Here is a 19,774-nt window from a genome sequence, read left to right as displayed (position 1 = left end):
GGTCGGCGCAACATTGAGGGCCGAAGGACATGTACTATGCTGTGATGTTCTATGTTCTAAAACAGGCGGCAAATTTAGATAGAGGATCTGGATCGACACAGGCTTGGAGGGCCGAAGACCCTGTTCCTGTAATTTTCTTTGTTCTTTATTCTTTGAAGCCTGTCTTTTTGACTTTGTTTTGGTTAATGCATATAATTTCTGGTTGCTGAACTCCAATTTCTTGTAAACTAGATTAGAATGTTGTTAAAGGGGCTAAATATGTATTGTTGTTGCTCCAAGTCACTCCCACACCGGTGTTAGATAATTATGTTTATTAACTATCCAGTAAGATGTTGATGCACATGTCTGGAGACAGGGAAGTAAGACAATAGATTGCAACCCAACCTAATTCTATTATACAATTGAATCACTTGCTAACAGTTAATTAAATTAAGACTTGTCGGGCTGATTGGCTAAAGGCCCTGGTGCCTGTTGAGCAGGGCATGAGTAACAAAACATTATCATGACAAAAAAAGAGTACCTTGATTAGAAAAATTAATCAAATATGAACATTTGAAAAGCTTCACATTTTGTTATGTTTACAAAGTTTCGGATTCATGGTAAATTATATAGTTTTCAAGAAACGTCTTTGGTTCTCCCGACCCATTCTACATGCAAACCTTGCAACCTCGCCAAGAATTAACAAAACTTGGATTCATGAAATTTGAAGCTGCCAACAGCTGGCTTAGAATATAGGGATTGAAAAAGAACCTATTCAAATCACAGTTCTCATGAATTAAAATGTTTAAATAATTTACTTAACCTTTTCCCTCAATATTTACATATTTGGAGATGATTTATTAACAGAAATGTTGATCTAAGCTGTATAGGCTGTTTCTTTGGCATAAGCCTTTTGCTTTAAGGATATAGAATCTGTAATCCTGACTGTTGCACAGGGATGGTGCCTGCCAGTGCTGACTCACACTAATAGCACCACAGATTGCAGGAGCAGACCTCTTTTGCAGAGGGCCTGTGTGTACCGCTGTCACATCAGATAATGCTTTTGTACCTGTGTGCCCCATGCACCTGAAAGATTTGCTTCCCTGCTTTCCATTGGGTGGCAGCTCAAGATGTCCTCCCCCGTCACTCTTGTCATCTCCCCTATATAAGCATTTCAAACGGATTTTGGGAAACCAAAAAAACGTTGGGATGTTCAGGCTATTTTCCATGCCTGAATTGACAACCGCCCCCAGCTGGGACTATTTACATACATATCAAGCCGTCCTTGTTTCACTCGGAGAACTGACATTCAGTCGCAGAATGAACACTTACTAATCCATTGAACTGTGGACTTGCAGGTTAGATAAGTCCCCAGCACAACAGAATATTTACATACCACTCCCTGACATGAGTTCTCTGGTGAAAGGCAGGTGGAGGTTGTAACTTTTACAAGGCTGGTTAGACAATCAAGAAATTAGCTGGGACCAAAGCACAACTGGATGCCTTCGATTTTCTAGTAGGTTCTGCAAGAGTAATACCAGCCAGGAGTAATGTGGAAATCTGGAGCTAGGTAGTGTCTATTTCTTTTATTGGTTCATTCTATAAATCTCCCAATTATTGCTCTTTTCACAAAGTGTTACTTCCCTTCATCAGAAAACTTTAAAGGATTAACCCAGTTCATATAGAGCATTCTGCTTATGCATCAAGACAATGGGGGAGGTGATCGTCTAAAGGTAGTAATACTAATCCAGGGATGTAGGTAATGTTCTGGAGGTCCAAGTTTGAATCCTACCATGGTTAATGGTGGAAATTGAATTTTTTTAAAAAATTGCAATAAAGAGTCTAATCTTGACCATGTCAACATTGTGAATCATCAGAAAACAAATCTCATTCATGAATGTTCTTTAGGGAAGGAAGAACCCATTGTTTCCTGGTTGAGCCTACAGATCCACAGCGATGTGTTTGACTCTTAACTGCTCTCTGAAATTTCTGAGCAAGCTATTCGGTTGTAACAATTGCTAGAAAATGTCAAAAAGGAAATGAAACCAGAAAATCCACCTGGCATTGAGCGAGGCACCAGAAATAACAATGGCAGGAGTTACACTATCAACATTGCAAAGTACATCTCGCTAACATCTGAGGGCTAGTGCCAAAATTGGGAGAGCTATCTCAGCCTACACAAGCAACAGCCTGACATAATCACATCACAGAATTGTAGTGGTATGTGGTCAGGAGGAAGTTGCCTTTGGAGTCCTCAACATTATCTATGGATCTCATGAAATCTCATTGCTTCAGGTTAACTATGGGCAAGGAAACCTCTTGCTGATTGCTACATACCATCCTCCCTCAGCACTGCTCAGAGGAATCAGTACTCCTCCATAAAGTCATAGAGATGTACAGCATGGAAACAGACCGCTCGGTCCAACCCGTCCATGCTGACCAGATATCCCAACCCAATCTAGTCTCGCCTGCCAGCACCCGGCCCATATCCCTCCAAATCCTTCCTATTCATATACCCATCCAAATGCCTCTTAAATGTTGCAATTGTACCAGCCTCCACCACATCCTCTGGCAGCTCATTCCATATACGTACCACCCTCTGCATGAAAAAGTTGCCCCTTAGGTCTCTTTTATACCTTTCCCCTCTCACCCTAAACCTATGCCCTCTCGTTCTGGACTCCCCAAACCCAGGGAAAATACTTTGTCTACTTATCCTATCCATGCCCCTCATAATTTTGTAAACCTCTATAAGATCACCCCTCAGCCTCCGATGCTCCAGGGAAAACAGCCCCAGCCTATTCAGCCTCTTCCCTGTAGCTCAGATCCTCCAACCCTGGCAACATCCTTGTAAATCTTTTCTGAACCCTTTCAAGTTTCACAACATCTTTCCGATAGGAAAGAGACCAGAATTGCACGCAAGATTCCAACAGTGGCCTAACCAATGTCCTGTACAGCCGCAACATGACCTGCCAACTCCTGTACTCAATACTCTGACCAATAAAGGAAAGCATACCAAACGCCTTCTTCACTATCTATCTACCTGCGACTCCACTTTCAAGGCACTATGAACAACAGTTGAAGGAAGCACTGAAGCTAGCAAGGATGCAAAATATACACAATGTCCACCACCAACAATGGCTCAGCAGCAATACTACTGATCAAATTGCCTAGGTCCTAAAGGACATAGCTGCTAGACCAGGTCTGGCAGGTAGTGAGGCAACAAACAAGAGAGAAATATATACTTCACCTCATGCATCTGTCTGGGACAGCATCAGTAAGAGTATAACCACATAGTCATTATGAAAATAAAGTCCTGCCTGCACACTGAGGATATCCTCCATTATGTAGAGCAGCACTATCACCATGGTAAATGGGACAGGCTTTGACAAATCTAGCAATTCAAGAGGAATCCATGAGGCTGTGTAGAGTAACAGCAGCAGAATTGAACTCTAGCACAATCAGCAATCTCATGGCCAGCCATACACTCCTCCCCAATTCAATCATTACCTTCAAGCCAGGGAATCAACCCTGGTTCAATGAAGAATACTGGAGGCCATTCCAGAAGCAGTACCAGGCATACTTACAAACATGTGCATGCAAAACAATATAAAGTAGAAGTGATAGACAAGGCTAATTGATTTTTACATCCAACGGATTAGACCAAGTCCCATAAACTTGCCACATCCAGTTGCGAATGGCGTTGAACAATTAAACAACTCACCAGAGGAGGAGACTCCACAATTATCCACAATCTCAATGATGGAAGAGCCCAGCACAATGGTGTAAAAGATAAAGCTAGAATGCCAGGTGGATGATCTGTCTTGACCTCCTCCAGAGGTCCACTGCATCACAGCACCCAGACCACTGTTGACGGAAGTCTTTTTATCCAGCTGCTAGGAAAAGTACCAGGGAACTTTGAATTGACTTGGTCTCTAATTTTACTGCACTAACCAGTTTGCTAAAATGTAATTAGGAATAAATAGGGATTACAGGGATTACTGACACAAGACTGATCAAGCCTTCTATTTGATAACCTTGTAGTGTTGCTCCAAGACAAAATTATGCCTTCCTTTTGTTTATTCATTCATGGGATAAGGGCATCATGGGATACTGGCTGGGCCAGCATTTATTGCCAATCCTTAATTACCTAAAGGGTAGTAAGAGTCAACCATTTTGCTGGCTGTCTGGAGTCATTTGTAGGCCAGACAATGTAAGGATGGTAGTTTCCTTCCCTAAAGGACTTTAATGAACCAGATGCGATTTTTCAACAATCAACAATGGATTCATGGTCCACATTAGACTCTTAATTCCAGATTTTATTGAATTAAAATTCCACCAGCTGCCATTGCAGGTTTCAGACCTGGGTCCCCAGAATATTAATTGGTAACCTGCCTGAACTGCTGTGCTCTTCCAGCACCACTGATCCAGAACCTGATTAATAGTCTAGTGATAATGCTATTAGGTCTTCGCTTCCCTCGGTTATGCATAAACCTAACGAAACAGTTGACATTTTTCAAGTAATAAGTGTGAACAGGGCATTACTTTGAAAATATTTCAAATGAATCCTTGAACATATAATTGAAAAAGTATTGAGAAATAACCATACAGATATCTGACCATTTCAAGGAATGGTTTTCAGAACCTTGCCCTGCATTGATTTCATTTGGAACTAAATTTAAGTGTATAACATTGAAAAGTTTAAAGAGGAAGGAAATCCCTGAGGCAGTCAATGTTAATAAAAATAGTCCTTTAATTCCCTTCTCTAAACGCTTTCTGCCATACAATTTCACTTTCAGTTATTCCCTTGTTGAAATTTTTTTGCGTGAGGGCAAAGGCGAAAATGCAAACTGGCATTATATTTCATTGCAATGAATTCTAAGCACACAGCTCTCTTGCATTATGCATACATGTCACCACTTATTCTGTGCTCCACAAGCCATATGTAAAATGACTGGTACTCAAGAACCCTTTGAAAGTGAATTTGAATGTGTACAAGAATGGGCAGCTTGCAAATCAAGTTCAAGCAGGAATTAACCCTTCTTGGACTCACCGACTTTCAATTATGTGGAAACAAGTTTCTCTTTCTCAGGCACAGAAACTGACTATTACCAAATATGAAGAAATTCTAAATAAGTTTGATTTTCCTATTGAATGCACTGGAGTAAATTAAAATTTGCTTTTCACTTTTGCTGTTTTATTTCTAATTTGCGCCCTATTCGTTTTCTCTCCCAAGATCTGTCGTCAAATAGAGATTACTTCATCCAGGATATAATGTGTTTATGTTGTTGATTATGTTCTAATTTATAAAGGTCAAATGGGGGTAACAAAATGGATACATGTTAAAACACAGCGCACATTTTCAGTTTTCCAATAGTTCAGAATGTCCCTTGTGTCAGCTCAGGGCAAATCAAAACAAAATGTTCAGAAGGTAAGTTTACGTTTTGAAATGGACTGATTGATTTTCCTTAGAAATAGTTGGTATAGCTGACAGTCCCCTATTTTGGTTCAGTGTCATAGAATTTCAAATTACACTATGAATATGGAACAGACCTAGAATTGTTCAATAAACTAAAATCTTCAGATGGTTCTGAGTTTTGATAAATACTAGTGACCAAAGCAGTATATGGTTATAGTGTGCAAATTCGATTTCATCCTGAATGTTTTGCCTCAGGCTTGGCTAATAGCCAAACCCTATAACACAGCTATAAACTGGAGGATGAGCCAGCATCCAAAGAAATTCCCATGCTTTGAGATTTAAGGATGTGGTGAGGGATACTAAAAATGTTTCTTCATTGCCTGAGAACATTTCTCAGTATTGAATAGGGGAAGAGGGGAACATAGCTTATATATTTAAAAAATGGCACTTTTCTCACAGCAGGACATGCAAGCCTGAAGCAAAGAAGGGAAACTGTAGAAGAAATCAATTTATAGACCACTCTTCAGCACTCTGCTGTGCCCAATAGTAACCTGTTTATACTCCCAGTCAGGGAATGGGGTGTATGTTCTTACCTCAAGCAATAGGGCATCTCTGTTAAAAATGGCCAATGGGATCCACCTGCATGTATACAGTTCAAACATACATAAACACACAATTTCTCCTGGTTGGAATCTGCTGCATACTTCACTATCAAGATGACCGATCTCATTAGTAAAAAAAACTCAAAAATTGTTTGCTTATCACATCTGACAAGAAAATATCATTAAGTGAAATGAAGTTTCACTCAATAGGAACTTGATTGATCCTCAAGAACGAGGAGCATAAACAGACTTGGATAAATCAATCTCTCTTACATAATTCCCTACACATATTGAACGATGTTATGCCTGAGGCTTATGTGCGGTGTTGTGTAGGAAGTTTTTTGGTTGAAGCAAGACTGAATTAGATTACTTCTTAGACAACAGCATACTGCAGCATTGTGTTTCCGAATATGTGTGTTCATTGCTCCATCTAGCCATGGTGTTGTCGATAAACACAGCCTCAATGAATGATTATGGCTTGTGGAGAATGGAGTAAAAGGGGAAACATAAAACCTATTAATGAACTCATTATAACTGGAGCATATGGTTGATTGTATTCACAGGCGAATGTTCCCAGCAATTAGAGTGAAAATCACAGGGCTGGATCCTCATCAGCAATACTATATAGCAATGGATATCATTCCTGTTGACAACAAGAGATACCGGTATGTTCCACAGTGGTTGGGTCACTACAGTTTTACTGTATGGATATATTTAATTTTAGTCCCAAAAGATGGGTTTTAACCTGTTTATTCTGTTATAATTTAATAATGTAAATACCCACTATTTACGAGAGAAGGTGTACATTGGATGGAGACCTACAACAGGAATACTTTATAAGTTAAATTAAGTTGCAAGTATCTTAATGAGGCATTTCAAATTGTTTAAGGTTGATTTTCATTGTTTGTTCCTTGAAGATGTTTCCAAATAATTCTCAAACTAAAACATGTTTAACATGTGAATAATCATTGAATAATACACTGTAATAGTCCAAATGAAGTATCATTTACGATAAAGATTTACAATCTACCATAATTTCTCAATTTTTTTTCATTAGTTTAACCTACTTTATGTAGCTAATATTAGATTGGCTTATTATGATGTACATATGGTTTCCTATAATTTGCAATGGATGTTAATGACTCTGACTTTCATCTAGAGAGTTGGTGCTGTAAGTGGCGACTTATAAACTTTTCATTGTACTTATTTGAGTTTATTCTGACAATAAAGCTAATTCAATTCAATCCTATTTATATTTTTTGACTGAAACCTCAGTATTGTTCTATACCTGAAGGTCAACAGAAATGTGGAGTGCTCTTCTTCACGTGAAATAAAATAGAAATATATATATAATATGTGGGAAGCAGCATTTTTTAAATAATTTAAACTCAAGGACCCATGAACACTTTTAGTGACATAATGAGTTTACAGTACAGGTCCAATTTTACAAGCATCCGTTGAGTGCTTATAGCATATGCAAATTGTAACAGTGGGCATGCCATCGTGTACCTGATTAATTTTGCACTACATTTTCTGACTCAGAATTTTTGCATTGAAATGGATCAGCACTGTCAGCACATAAATCAGAAAATATTCAGCTGAAGTCCCACTCTGAATGTTACTGCAGTGGACATGATACTGCTCCAGGTTATATCTTTCCTGAATAGCATGGGTATCTATCTACCTGACTGATAATTTTTTAAATGATAGAGCAAGGCACCTAGTATTTTTGTTAATGTTGAAAGAATAGCTTTCTTTGGGAGTGAGAATTTATTTACATTTGCATTTGAAGTTCTCTCAGTTTTACCCCTGGTGCTTTTGTTTTATTTTATTGAAGTTGTCAACTTAGAAAGTAAAACTTTCCTGAAGTATTGACAATTGCAATACAAATTACATTCAACAACCTGAAGGATTGGATACAATATTAATTTTCTCCATATTGCTTCATGACTGGATAAGGACAATTAATTCATAATGAAAAATATTCAGCATTAGCATGGAGTTGTGTTAATACCGAAAAGCGTATCTTTACAGACCATGTCAATCTTACTTGGATTTATCGGCCGTGAGATTTTTGTTTTACAACAGTCTACAATGCTGACCTTACTTGCAAGCTTTCAAGAATGTACAGATGTCGTTTGGAAAGCCAGGACTGCCCTTTGTAACTATGATTCAAGACCTTACTTAGAACCCTCCCATTCTGCAAATGAGCTCAGATAGACTGAGGCGATGCCACCGCCCAATTTACTGTCAAGTGAATGACAGGAATTTTCGGCATTAATCATGAACTTTAAAATTCTTATGTTTATCTTCAAGATTTTCAATGATCTTACCCCTCCCAATCCTGTAAACTCATCCAGCTCTTTAATGCAATAAAAATTCTCTACTCCTCAAATTCTACTTCTGTTCCACTTCCTTCCCCCTACCAATATTGGATTTGTCATTGGTTGTCCAGTCCATAAGCTTTTGAATTCCTCTCATTAATCTCTCCATATCTTTCCTTTATCCTTTAATAGTCCTCTTGAATTCTATTTTCTAAGTGACTCTTCCTAATTTTTGGCTCAGTGTCAATTTATTTTTGATTTATACTCCAACAAAAAAAACGTTATACCTTTTCCTCCATTAAGCACTCGATAGAATTCATTGCGCTTGTGAATACTATTAAAGTGAAGAAAATAATAAATGATGAGTTCTTTGCAGACAATAATTCCATATCTCCAAAATTTATTTTGCTGATCCTCTCCATGGCTCAAGGAGTCATGTCTTTATAATGGGAGAATGGTGTCAGCATGGCTTGTTCTTTATCTTCCTGATGAAGGGCTTTTGCCCGAAATGTCGATTTCGCTGCTCCTTGGATGCTTCCTGAACTGCTGTGCTCTTCCAGCACCACTAATCTAGAAATTGTTCTTTATCTGCTCTGGTCCCTTCTTGGTGTTGTGTGTCATCTTGATTTGAAAGCGAAAACACATTCAGGAAGATCTTAACAATTGCCTGATGATCCAAAAAAGCAATCTATGCCAGTTCAGCAGGTCTGGCAGTATCTGTGAAGAAAATTAAGAACTCTAATTTCTCTTTACAAATGTTGCCAGACCTGTTGAACTTTTACATCTACTTTAGTTTTTGTTTCTGATTTAGAGCATCCACAGTTTTTACTCCATACCAGTTGCTTGCCTATGCTATACTGTAGCATGCAAACATAGAAGCAACAAAACTAGGCTCACGAGTACACCATTTTGTCCTTTGAACCTGCTCCACCATTCAATACGATCATGGCTGTTCCTCAATTTAAATGCTGTGTATCTGCTTTCTCTTTGGACTCCTTGATGCCTTCACCATCTAAACATTTCTTTCTTTTTTTTCTTGAATATATTCAGTAATTCGGCCTTCACAGCCCTCTGTGGTGGCAACATTCTGAGTGTCACAGACTCAGAGTCATACAGTATGAAAACAGACCCTTCAATCCAACCCATCCGTGCTGACCAAGTTTCCCAAACTAGTCCCACTTGCCTGCCTTTGGCTCATTTCCTGCTAAGTCAAGAGTGTGGTGCTGGAACAGCACAGCAAGTCAGGCAGCATCCGAGGAGCAGGAGAATCGACGATTCGGGCAAGAGCCCTTCATCCATTCCTGATAAAGGGCTCTTGCCCGAAACGTCGATTCTCCTGCTCCTTAGATGCTGCTTGACCTGCTGTGCTTTTCCAACACCACACTCTTGACTCTGATCTCCAGCATCTGCAGTCCTTACTTTCTCCACATCTCTCTAAACCTGCCCAAATATTTTTTAAGTATTGTAACTGCAATAACCACTTCTTCCGGCAGTTCATTCTACATGCAAACTACCCTCTGTGTGAAACGGTACCCCTCAGGTCCCTTTTTAATTTTTTTTCTCCTCTCCTTAAAAGTATGCCCACTATTTTAACTCCCTCATCCTAAGGAAAAGACCCTGGCTATTCACCTTATCTATGTCCCTTATGACTGTACAAACCTCTATAAGGTCACCCCTCAATCTCCTATGCTCTAATGAAAACCGCCCCAGCTTATCCGCCTTTCCTAATAACTCAAACCCCCTAATCCTGGCAACATCCTGGTAAATCTTCTCTGAACCCGCTCTAATTTAATAATATCCTTTGTATAGCAGGGTGATCAAAACTCTAAAAGTACAACCTCAACAATGTGTCCCAACTCCCATACTCCATGGTCTAAGCCAAGCAATGGAGGCAAGTGTGCTAAACACGTTCTTAACTAGAGGAACAACATCTCATCTTTAGACTAGGCACTTTACAGCCTTCTCGACTTAATATTGAGTTCAACATCTCCAAATTGTATACTTAGTCCCATTTTTTTCCCTTTCATTTAGTTTTACTTATTGCATTCTCCCCCAGCGGGACCATCTGTTCTTTCCAGTTTGGCAGTTAGGCACACCACGGTTCTGCCGTTCTCACATTCCGATCAGTTAATCTGCACTATCAGCAGACTCTCCTGTAGCACTCCACCACTCCCCACCCCCCACCCCCCCACCCCCAACTATTGCATAAATGCAGCCCCCCTCCACACTTCACATCAGCTCTGCTGAAGAGTCTTCTAGACTCAATGTTAGTTTACTCTGTTTTCACGGATGTTGCCTGACCCGCTGTGATCTCCAGCATTTTTTGTTTTCAGTACAGATTCCAGCATCTGCACTAATTTGCTCCTTCTTAACCAACCTGTCTACCTGTGATGCAATTTTCAATGAATTATGTACCTGAACCCCGAGGTCTCTCTGTTCTATAACATTTGCCAGGACCCTGCAATTAACTGTATAAATCCTGCCCTTGTTTGTTTTACCAAAATACAATATGTTGCATTTATCCAAATTAAACTCCATCTGCCACTCCTCAGCCTATTGGCCCAGTTGATCAAGATCCTTTTGTAATCTTAAATAACCTTCTTCACTCTCGACTATATTATCAATTTTGGTGTTGTCGTCAAACTTGCTAACCTTGTCTGCTAAAATCATTTAAATAACAAAACACTGGACCTAGCACCAGTCTCTGTGGAACATCGCTGGTCACAAGCCTCCAGTCAGAAAAATAACCCTCTGCCACCATTCTTTGTCCCCTATCATCCAGCCAATTTTGTATCCAATTGATAAGCTCTCCCCAAATCCCATGTGATCTAACTTTAGTAATCTGTCTACCATGTGAAGCCTCATCAAAGACTTTACTAAAGTCTATGTGGACAACGTCTGCCACTCTGCCCTCATCAATCTTTTTGGTTATGTCCTCAAAAGTCTTGAACAAGTTTGTGATAAATGATTCCCCGCATACAAAGTTATGCTGACTATCCCTAATCAGCCCTTGCCTCTCCAAATACATATGAATCCTATCTCTCAGAATCCCCTTCAACAACCTACCCACCACTGATGACAGACTCACTGATCTGTGGATCTCCGACTTTTCCTTACAGCCTTTCTTAAATAGAGGGACAAGATTAGCTATCGTCCAGTCCTCCAGCATGATACAAATACTCTGCTAGGGGCCCCACAATTTTTTCCATAACTTCCCACAATGTCTTGAGATACATTTGATCAGGTTCAGGAGATTTATCCACCATTATGTTTTTTAAGACCTCTAGCACTTCCTCTTTTGTAATGTGGACTGTTTTCAAGACATGAATATTTATTTCCCCAAGTTGCCTCGTCTCCATGTCTTTCTCCACAGTAAAAACTGATATGAAGTATTCGTTCAAGATCTCTCCCATCTCCCGTGGGTTCACACATAGACAACCTTGTTGATTTTTAAGGGTCCCTGGTGCTCTTTTGCTCATGTACCTATAGATTCCCTTTGGTTTATCCTTAACCTTATCTGCCAAGGTTATCTCATATTCCCTTCTTCCCCTCCAGATTTCCCTCTTAAGAATATCCCTACATACCTTATACTCTTCCAGAGGTTCACTTGATCCCAGTTGTCTTATACCTATAACATATATCTCCTTATTTTTGACCAGAGCCTCAATATCTTTATTCATCCATTGTTCCCCACTCTTATCAACCTTACCCTTTACTATAACATGAAGATAATAAGTCTGAACTTTTGTTATCTCACTTTTGAAAGCCTTCCACATGCCAGTTATTCCTTTACTTGTGAACTGGATTGCCCCAATTAACTTTGGAAGGTTCTGTCATACTGTCAAAATTTGCCTTCCTCCAAGTAAGAACTTGAACTTTTGTACAAGGTCTATCATTTTCCATAACTATTTTAAAACTAATAAAATTATGATCACTTGTCCCAATGTGCTCCACTATTAACACTTCATTCACTTGCCTTGCCTTAGTTCCCAAGAGAAGGTCAAGCTTTGCTCCTTCTCTGGTAGATACATCTACATATTGATAAAGAAAATTTTTTGAACACATTTAATAAATTCCTCACCATCCAAGCCCTGAATGTAATGGCAGGTCCTGTCTGTGTTTGGAAAGTCAATATGAGAAAGGAAACGTTTCCTTAGTTTGGCCTTAGATGGTCTGCCCTATACCCTGAGTCTGTGACCCTGGTACTAGACTCCCCAAACAGGAGAAACAGCCTCCCTGCGTAAAGTCTGCTTGGCCTTATTAAAATGTTGGTATGTTTCAATCAGATCCCCTCTCAATCTTCTGATCTCTGGTAAATACTGGCTCAGTCAAATCAGTATCTCCTCATACAACAGTCCTCCAAACCCAGAATCAGCTTTGTGAAACTTCATTGCACTCTCTCAATGGCAAGTACATCCTGTCTTAGGTAGGTAGGCCAACACTGCACACAATACTCCAGGTGTAGTTTCACTCAAGCCCTCTAAAACTGCAGTAAGGTATCCCTACTTTTTGTCTCAAATTCTCTTGCAATGAAGACCAACATATCATTTGGCGCCTTAACTGCTTGCTGCACCTGCCTGTTTGCTTTCATTGACTAATGTACAAGGACACCTAGATCCCTTTGTAAATTCAGATTTCCAAAAAATCACCATTGAAATAATTCTCTGCTTTTCCGTTTTTTAATGTTGAAATGTTTAGATTCACACTTGCCTATGTTATACTGCATCTGCCATATATTTTCCCAATGATAGGAATTATGGACATTTAGAGAGGTGAAAATTGATGAGGGATAGCATGGTTTTTGTGTGAGGAAAACTGTATCTCACAAACTTGACTGAGTTTTTTGAGGAAATTACCAAAAAAGATTGATGATGACAAACATCTATTGTTTATTTGGATTTTACTAAGTTTATTTTGGGATTTACTAAGATGTTTTCAGGTATGGAATGTTTAAGTTATAATGCTTTTTTCAATGGTGCATAGGAGGTTGAGAGGCGATCTGATAGAAGTTTGTAAAATAGTGAGAGGTATAGATAGAGTTAATGGTAGTTGTCTTTTTCCTAGGATGGAGAAAGTGAGGACTGTAGATGCTGGAGATCAGAGCTGAAAAATGTGTTGCTGGAAAAGCGCAGCAGGTCAGGCAGCATCCAAGGAGCAGGAGAATCAACGTTTCAGGCATAAACCCGAAACGTCGATTCTCCTGCTTGTTGGGTGCTGCCTGACCTGCTGCGCTTTTCCAGCAACACATTTTTCAGCTTTCTCCTAGGATGGGGGGGGGGGGGTGTTTCAAGTCTAGGAACACATTTTTAAGGTGAGAGGAGAGAGATTTTAAAAAGCCGTAAGAGGCAAATGTTTTACACAGAGGGTGGTTCACAGGTGGAATGAGCTTCCTGCGAAAGTGGTGGATGCAGTTCCAATTACAAGATTTAAGACATTTGGATAGATACATGAATAGGAAAGGTTTGGAAGGATATAGACCAGGAGTAGGCCGATGGGACTAGTTTAGTTTGGGATTATATTTGTCATGGACTGGCTGAACCAAAGGGTCTGTTTCTGTGCTGAATGACTCTATGACTCTATACATTCAACTTGTCTAGATTGTTCTGAAGCCTAATGTTGTTACTACTTAATGGTGTTACTGTCTTGACTCTGTTCAAGCTTAATGGTGAACTATCTTGTACAACATAGTTTAGTATTTATTGCAATAATGCCTTAAGTTGTTTGAAGTTGTGTTAGAAGAAGGAATAAATGTTCTCTATGTTCTATCTATAAAAGTATAAAGTTCATGTTGGAATCATGTTTCTGAGCTGAAGAACAAGTATTTGCATGTTCGGATGACTACAGATATGGTTGCAATTCTTTTTATGTTACAGAATATTTTTCACATTTTCTCCTTGGCATTCTCAGGAATGACGTTTCCTGAGAATTTGTATATTGCCAACCCCACATCTTGTTCCACAAGTTTAATCACCGGGTGACAGATTTGGTACTAATAAATGTCGCTTTGCCTTTATTGTCCCACATTCGGCAAAATCGTCATTGAGAAAGCCTTAAAAATAGCCCTCTTGGAAAAAATCTCTCCCAAAGTGTACTTTTACAACTTCTTTCAGTGTATCATTAAAAAAATGAAACAACCTACCCTTTAATGGTAATTTACTGCTCTTTTAGAAAAGGTGACTTACTCTATGTTGAGCACCACAGCTTACAAAAATACAAGCCTGTTTTCCTGCACATTGCAAAATAGGACAAATGGATGTGCCATGGTTCTTTTGAAATTCAACCAGTCATTATGTTCAATCATTATGCATTGTTTGAATAGAAGTGCAGATAAGCAAGACGGCCTAAGTTTAAAAAAAAAGACAAGTGCAAGCAACAGGACAAGTAGCTAGTGTGGCAATGTCACAGTCTTTTATTTTACTACTGTATCTACTGAAATAGACATAGCAAATCCTGCTTGAGTTCTTACATTTATGGCAGTAAAAAGATGACTATCAGAATTTTCTGTGGCCAAACAGACTACTACATGTAAATTACATACATTTATAATCTCTGTAAATAATAATTTTTCCACATTCAAATATAGTTTTAAGCTTATACTCACAATCAAGTCATCAACAGTCATACTCATAAGTGAGATTTTATTACTTTGTTTTAGTTTCCATTCCACTCCAGTAATTCCAAAGACAAATGGGAGCAAGCTATTCTGGATTCAATTTCCTGATTTTGTTGTTTGTTTCCTTCCTAAATGCAGATATGTTTATCACAGTTCAAAGTGGATGGTGGCTGGAAATGCGGATTCACCAGTGCCTCCTCGGGTCTACATACATCCAGATTCTCTCGCTTCTGGTGACACATGGATGCGACAAGTCATCAGCTTTGATAAACTCAAACTTACAAACAATGAGTTGGATGATCAAGGACATGTATGTAGATAAAGGTTTATATTTTAGTAACTTTCACTGGTTTTAAAATATCTTATTTCATACTGATATTTATGTTACAAAACTGGGCAATGAATATCAACAATTCAGCAAACATATTTAGACTAAGTGTCACTGTCACTGCGTTAATGAGTTACTGACCACAGAACAGAACCAATAGCGATTACTTTTGTAGTAATGCGCACTGAATGTTCTGTTCAGTTATGTCTTTTTTTTGTATTTCAATTCTATAGATCACTTTAGAATAGATGGTTTTAAAGAGGATGCAGAAAAATCTGACGAAAATGATTCAAGAAATGAAGAACTTAATTTTCATGAATAGGTTGAACAACCTAGTGTAAAAAGGAGAATATTGAGAGGGAATTTGATAGAAGTGTCCACAGGGTAGGTAGAGAGAAATAGTTCTCATTGTTGGAAGAGTAAAAAAACCAGATGAATTTGTTTGTGTTTCAACAAAAGTGTTCTTGCAGAGAACCAGCATGAACAAATGGGCTTAATGGCATTTCTTTGTACTGTAACCACTTTCTAATTCCATGATCATTGATAAATTCTAGAGAATATTTTTTAAGTGATTCATTATCCAGATATTGCTCTTTCTCACCTGCTCCCAGATCAAAGTTTTCAAATCAAATTGTGAAATATTAGGGTTTAACTAAGAAATTCTAAATAAATAAATTCTAACCTGAATCAGTGCTAACCTGATATACAATATAATAAAAAATCCTGCTCTTTTGCATACCTTGACCAAGATCTATTTGTTCCTAACTTTTTAATATGCAGAGTCAATTCTCCTTTTCGCAGGCCCACAGTTAAAATTTCTGACTCGCACACAGATCCTGATTTCACCAAATTATTCAAATGTATTGTGTGACGTGTGATGCAAATTATAGGAATTGTTTTCACAAAGCATAAAGCAGTAGTCAGAAAATGGATGTGACATATGAAAACAGACCCACCATTACTTGTCTAGCATAAAACTATTTTTAAAGCTAAAACCAATGACCAGGGAATAATCATAAACTTAATCTGCTCTGCACTCTGTGATGGCACCATGCCCTCTGAGGTCAAAAATAGCATTGACCAGATGTGATCCAAATCTTCCACTCCCAGAATGTGCCTCAACTCCAGTTTCTGAAGAACACTCTGTACTGCTTCAGTGGTATTTTCCATTCTGCATACTTTTATTCTTGTGTACTCCAAGTTAGTGCTGATGCTATGAGCACTTTTATCCTGTGGACCTACATCCAATGGGAACTGACTTGATAGTTAAATCTCATTCACTAGCAGTTATTACAAAAAAAACTCCTTCATCCTCTGTGGCAGGTACATTCCAGTCTAGCTTCCAGAGGTCACAGGGCAGTGTTTGGCCTTCTGCATTGCCCAATCCACGCAAAATGCTTTCATTTAGCTTTTTCTTTAAGATACAGATGATTATATGATACCAACTAGACTTCTGTCCGACTGTTAATGAACGTATTCTTTAAAAGATATATTAAATTGTAGGCCTTCCTGCTCACAGTTCATTTATCAGCCATTTGCAGTTAGGGTTAAGTTAGTTGTCTTTTCTGCATAGATTTTACTTTGCTAGCTCAACATTGTCCAGGGGTGCATGCTGATCCTTGACAGAAAAGCACCTGCATAGATTCTACTCATGGGTCTTGTTTAGCAGAATATTATTATTGCATATTCAGGATAGCTCTTATTACATTAAAAATAATCTGAGAGTTTATAAGGTTCCTAGGAAAGCTTTAGCAATTGTAAAACATGGCTGTGTACCAAGATAGATTATTCTGCACCTGCAAGTGCCTTAAATTATAGCTACAATTATGGAAACATCAATGTGAGGTTAAAGTGGTAACTTACTATAGTTAGAAATTTTAATTTTACCACTGTGCCATATAACTCTTAATAACTCAAAAAACAAAGTTTGCTTACATAAACAAAAAAATGTGTAGCAGATATATCTATATAATGTTCCATCTTTATTTTCATATAAGTGTTTACTAATTCCAAATGTGAGTATTACTCTGGACAAAGGCCAACTTAGAACTGGACTGAAACTTAGCAAACTCATTTCACAGAACTGTGATAAAACTCTTCAGATATAATAATTTACTTTTCCTTCAGAGAAAGGAAACATTCATTCTCTCTTCAGTTTGTGCTGGATTCCATCCTCAGTTCTGAAGTCAAGGTGGCTGTAGTTAAAAGATAATGGTATTATCACTACCTTAATTGTGGAGACAGTATATTTTTTTCACCTGACATGGTTAGATTTGAAATGTGTCCAGGGGACAGTGTTCTAATAAAGTATACTGCCAAATCCTTTGAGCAAAGGGGTGAAAGATTCTCAGTTTTGGGTCTGCGCCTGAAATGAAAGACTTTATATCCCAATCAACTATGCACTGGATTCCACAGGGAAAAAGGAACAAACCTAATTTCTGTCTGGATTGAATTACAAACCAGCTCACAGAGGTGAAACAGTAATATTTTAATCCACTTTGCCACTAAGCCATAAGAAAAAAAACATTTACAAAGTTGTACTATGGATGTAATGAAAGTATAATATAACCTTCGTAGTAAAGAATGTCAGTGCAATAATTTTTGCCAGAGATCAGGTCATTACTTTGACACTCCGCAAATTGTATTTAATAATTGGCTGCATATGGAGATACACTTAATTTCCTTTGTTTATGAGCAACAAGCTACAGATGGTCGCCATTTTCAAGTAACAATGTCGGCCAATTAAAATAGAACATTCTTTCTGATTCAGCGTCCACTTTCAGCAGAGGATTAAGGATGATTTATTTCTCTTCAATAAGGACTGCATTTGTCCCCAGTCAGAAGACAGTGCAATACCAACAGCCGCTGTAGCCCCGGCTTGTTGTTGAGTTAATCGAAAAGCCTTCGAGTTGAATTCCCCGTCCCAGTGACAGCTCGGGGAACGCTTCTCCCGTTCCCTGTTGCCCAAATAAATGCTGCAACTACAGATGGGGCGCTCAGGAGTGGTACTGAGAAGGTGAAAGCGGAGTCACATTTTCGATCGTCGCTGTTAAAAATAGAATAACAACCATAAGAGGAAAGAAAAAAGGAGTAAAAGGGGCTCTGTGCCTTTCTTTTCCAATTACGTTGACTGTCATTTAATAGTCGGGCTTGGTATTAAGTCGTTTGGTAATGCGCTATGCTTTGGCAAGAGAGCGAGCCTATCTTTGATAGAAGAAACATTGCAAGCGAGATTGGACTGTTGGGTGGGCATTTATCAGTTATTTAACAGAATTAATCACAACTAAAATGATTAATTCCAAAGACAAGTAAGTTTCGAAGGACATTTCAAGGTGACTTAACAGGAAAAGACAAGCTAGTCTCAAACTTTCATGGCCCACATTCACTATATTGTAGTTAGTATTCCCGGGGTCCAGGTAATGCAGTGAAAATAGATGTCATTGTAGATTAATGTTACTTTGAAATCCAAATCACTTTCATTAGTTGCCGTCTGCTTCGGAACAGCGTTTTACCTTAACACCGGTATGATCGAAGCAATTCACTGAGGTTGAGAAGCTCCGAAGTCCTGGAGTTATAACTATCCTCCGAAAGGGGCAAGAATGATCGTTAATAATGGGTCCTGACGTTTTTGAACAGTCGGTAATGAGAGCATGTATAAATACGGGGTGGAACAAATCGCCATTGAATTCAGGTTGGCACTTGCTCGCCTGTTTATATTTCACATGACCATATTAGTAACAGATCGAGAAACAGGTAACATTGCTTACTATCGGTTCGCTCAGTTAAACCTTAGCAACTCACTGATCTCTCCATATCGCCTAGTCGAGACGACATGATTCATATGGGAATCTGTCGGAAAAGAAACAGTTTCATTTTTCAATTAATATTTATCAATAATTCCTATTTATCAGCATAGGAGTGGCGCTATGGATATGCAGTGGTTTTGTTTTTACCAAGTTGATCCATTAGACAGGAAGATTCTGTCTAAAGCTGCATACCATCTGCTTACCCCTTCTCTTGTTGGGTTATTCTGCTCAGTTAATGAAGTGAGGAGAAGAAAATGACTTTGTGCTTTGCTGCGAAATAGTAGAAGTGTTCTTTGCCCGTGTCAGTGAATGTGAATAGCTTTAATTTGAATAGAACTTGGTTTAAAGTGTACATCACTACATGGTTTTGCTTCACGGTACGTGTTAAACCGTGCTTAGCTTTATTTGGCTGACACAAAATAAAATATTTATTTGTGTTCTTCATCGTCCCAACCCCCAAATGAACAGATAATTCTTCATTCCATGCATAAATACCAGCCGCGGGTGCATGTGATCCGAAAGGACTTCAGCAGCGAGTTGTGTCCAACCAAGCCGGTGCCTGCAGGAGAGGGGGTAAAAACATTCACTTTCCCGGAGACCGTCTTCACCACAGTTACAGCATATCAGAACCAGCAGGTAGGCTTCCTGTTAGCCACTAGAAGGCCGAGAGGAAGGATACATGGTTAAAATATTCGTTGAAATAATT

At 38.7% G+C, this 19,774-nt stretch overlaps 1 protein-coding gene across 1 annotated transcript in view; it reads left to right on the top strand.

The window, feature by feature from the left end:
• tbx15 (T-box transcription factor 15) overlaps positions 1-19,774 on the top strand; it is a 104,681-nt gene that overhangs the window by 35,410 nt on the left and 49,497 nt on the right. The window contains exons 3-5 of the mRNA XM_043700961.2: positions 6,561-6,662; positions 15,073-15,244; positions 19,537-19,704. Coding sequence (XP_043556896.2) covers positions 6,561-6,662; positions 15,073-15,244; positions 19,537-19,704 — 442 coding nt within the window. The remainder of the gene's footprint in view (positions 1-6,560; positions 6,663-15,072; positions 15,245-19,536; positions 19,705-19,774) is intronic.

This window comes from Chiloscyllium plagiosum, unplaced genomic scaffold (genome assembly GCF_037043375.1).
Source record: "Chiloscyllium plagiosum isolate Xiang-an unplaced genomic scaffold, Cpla_swu_hap1 HiC_scaffold_12, whole genome shotgun sequence".
Classification (NCBI taxonomy): Eukaryota; Metazoa; Chordata; class Chondrichthyes; order Orectolobiformes; family Hemiscylliidae; genus Chiloscyllium; species Chiloscyllium plagiosum.
The sequence above is the reverse complement of the archived record's forward strand: the minus strand, read 5'-3'. Positions and strand labels throughout refer to the sequence as shown.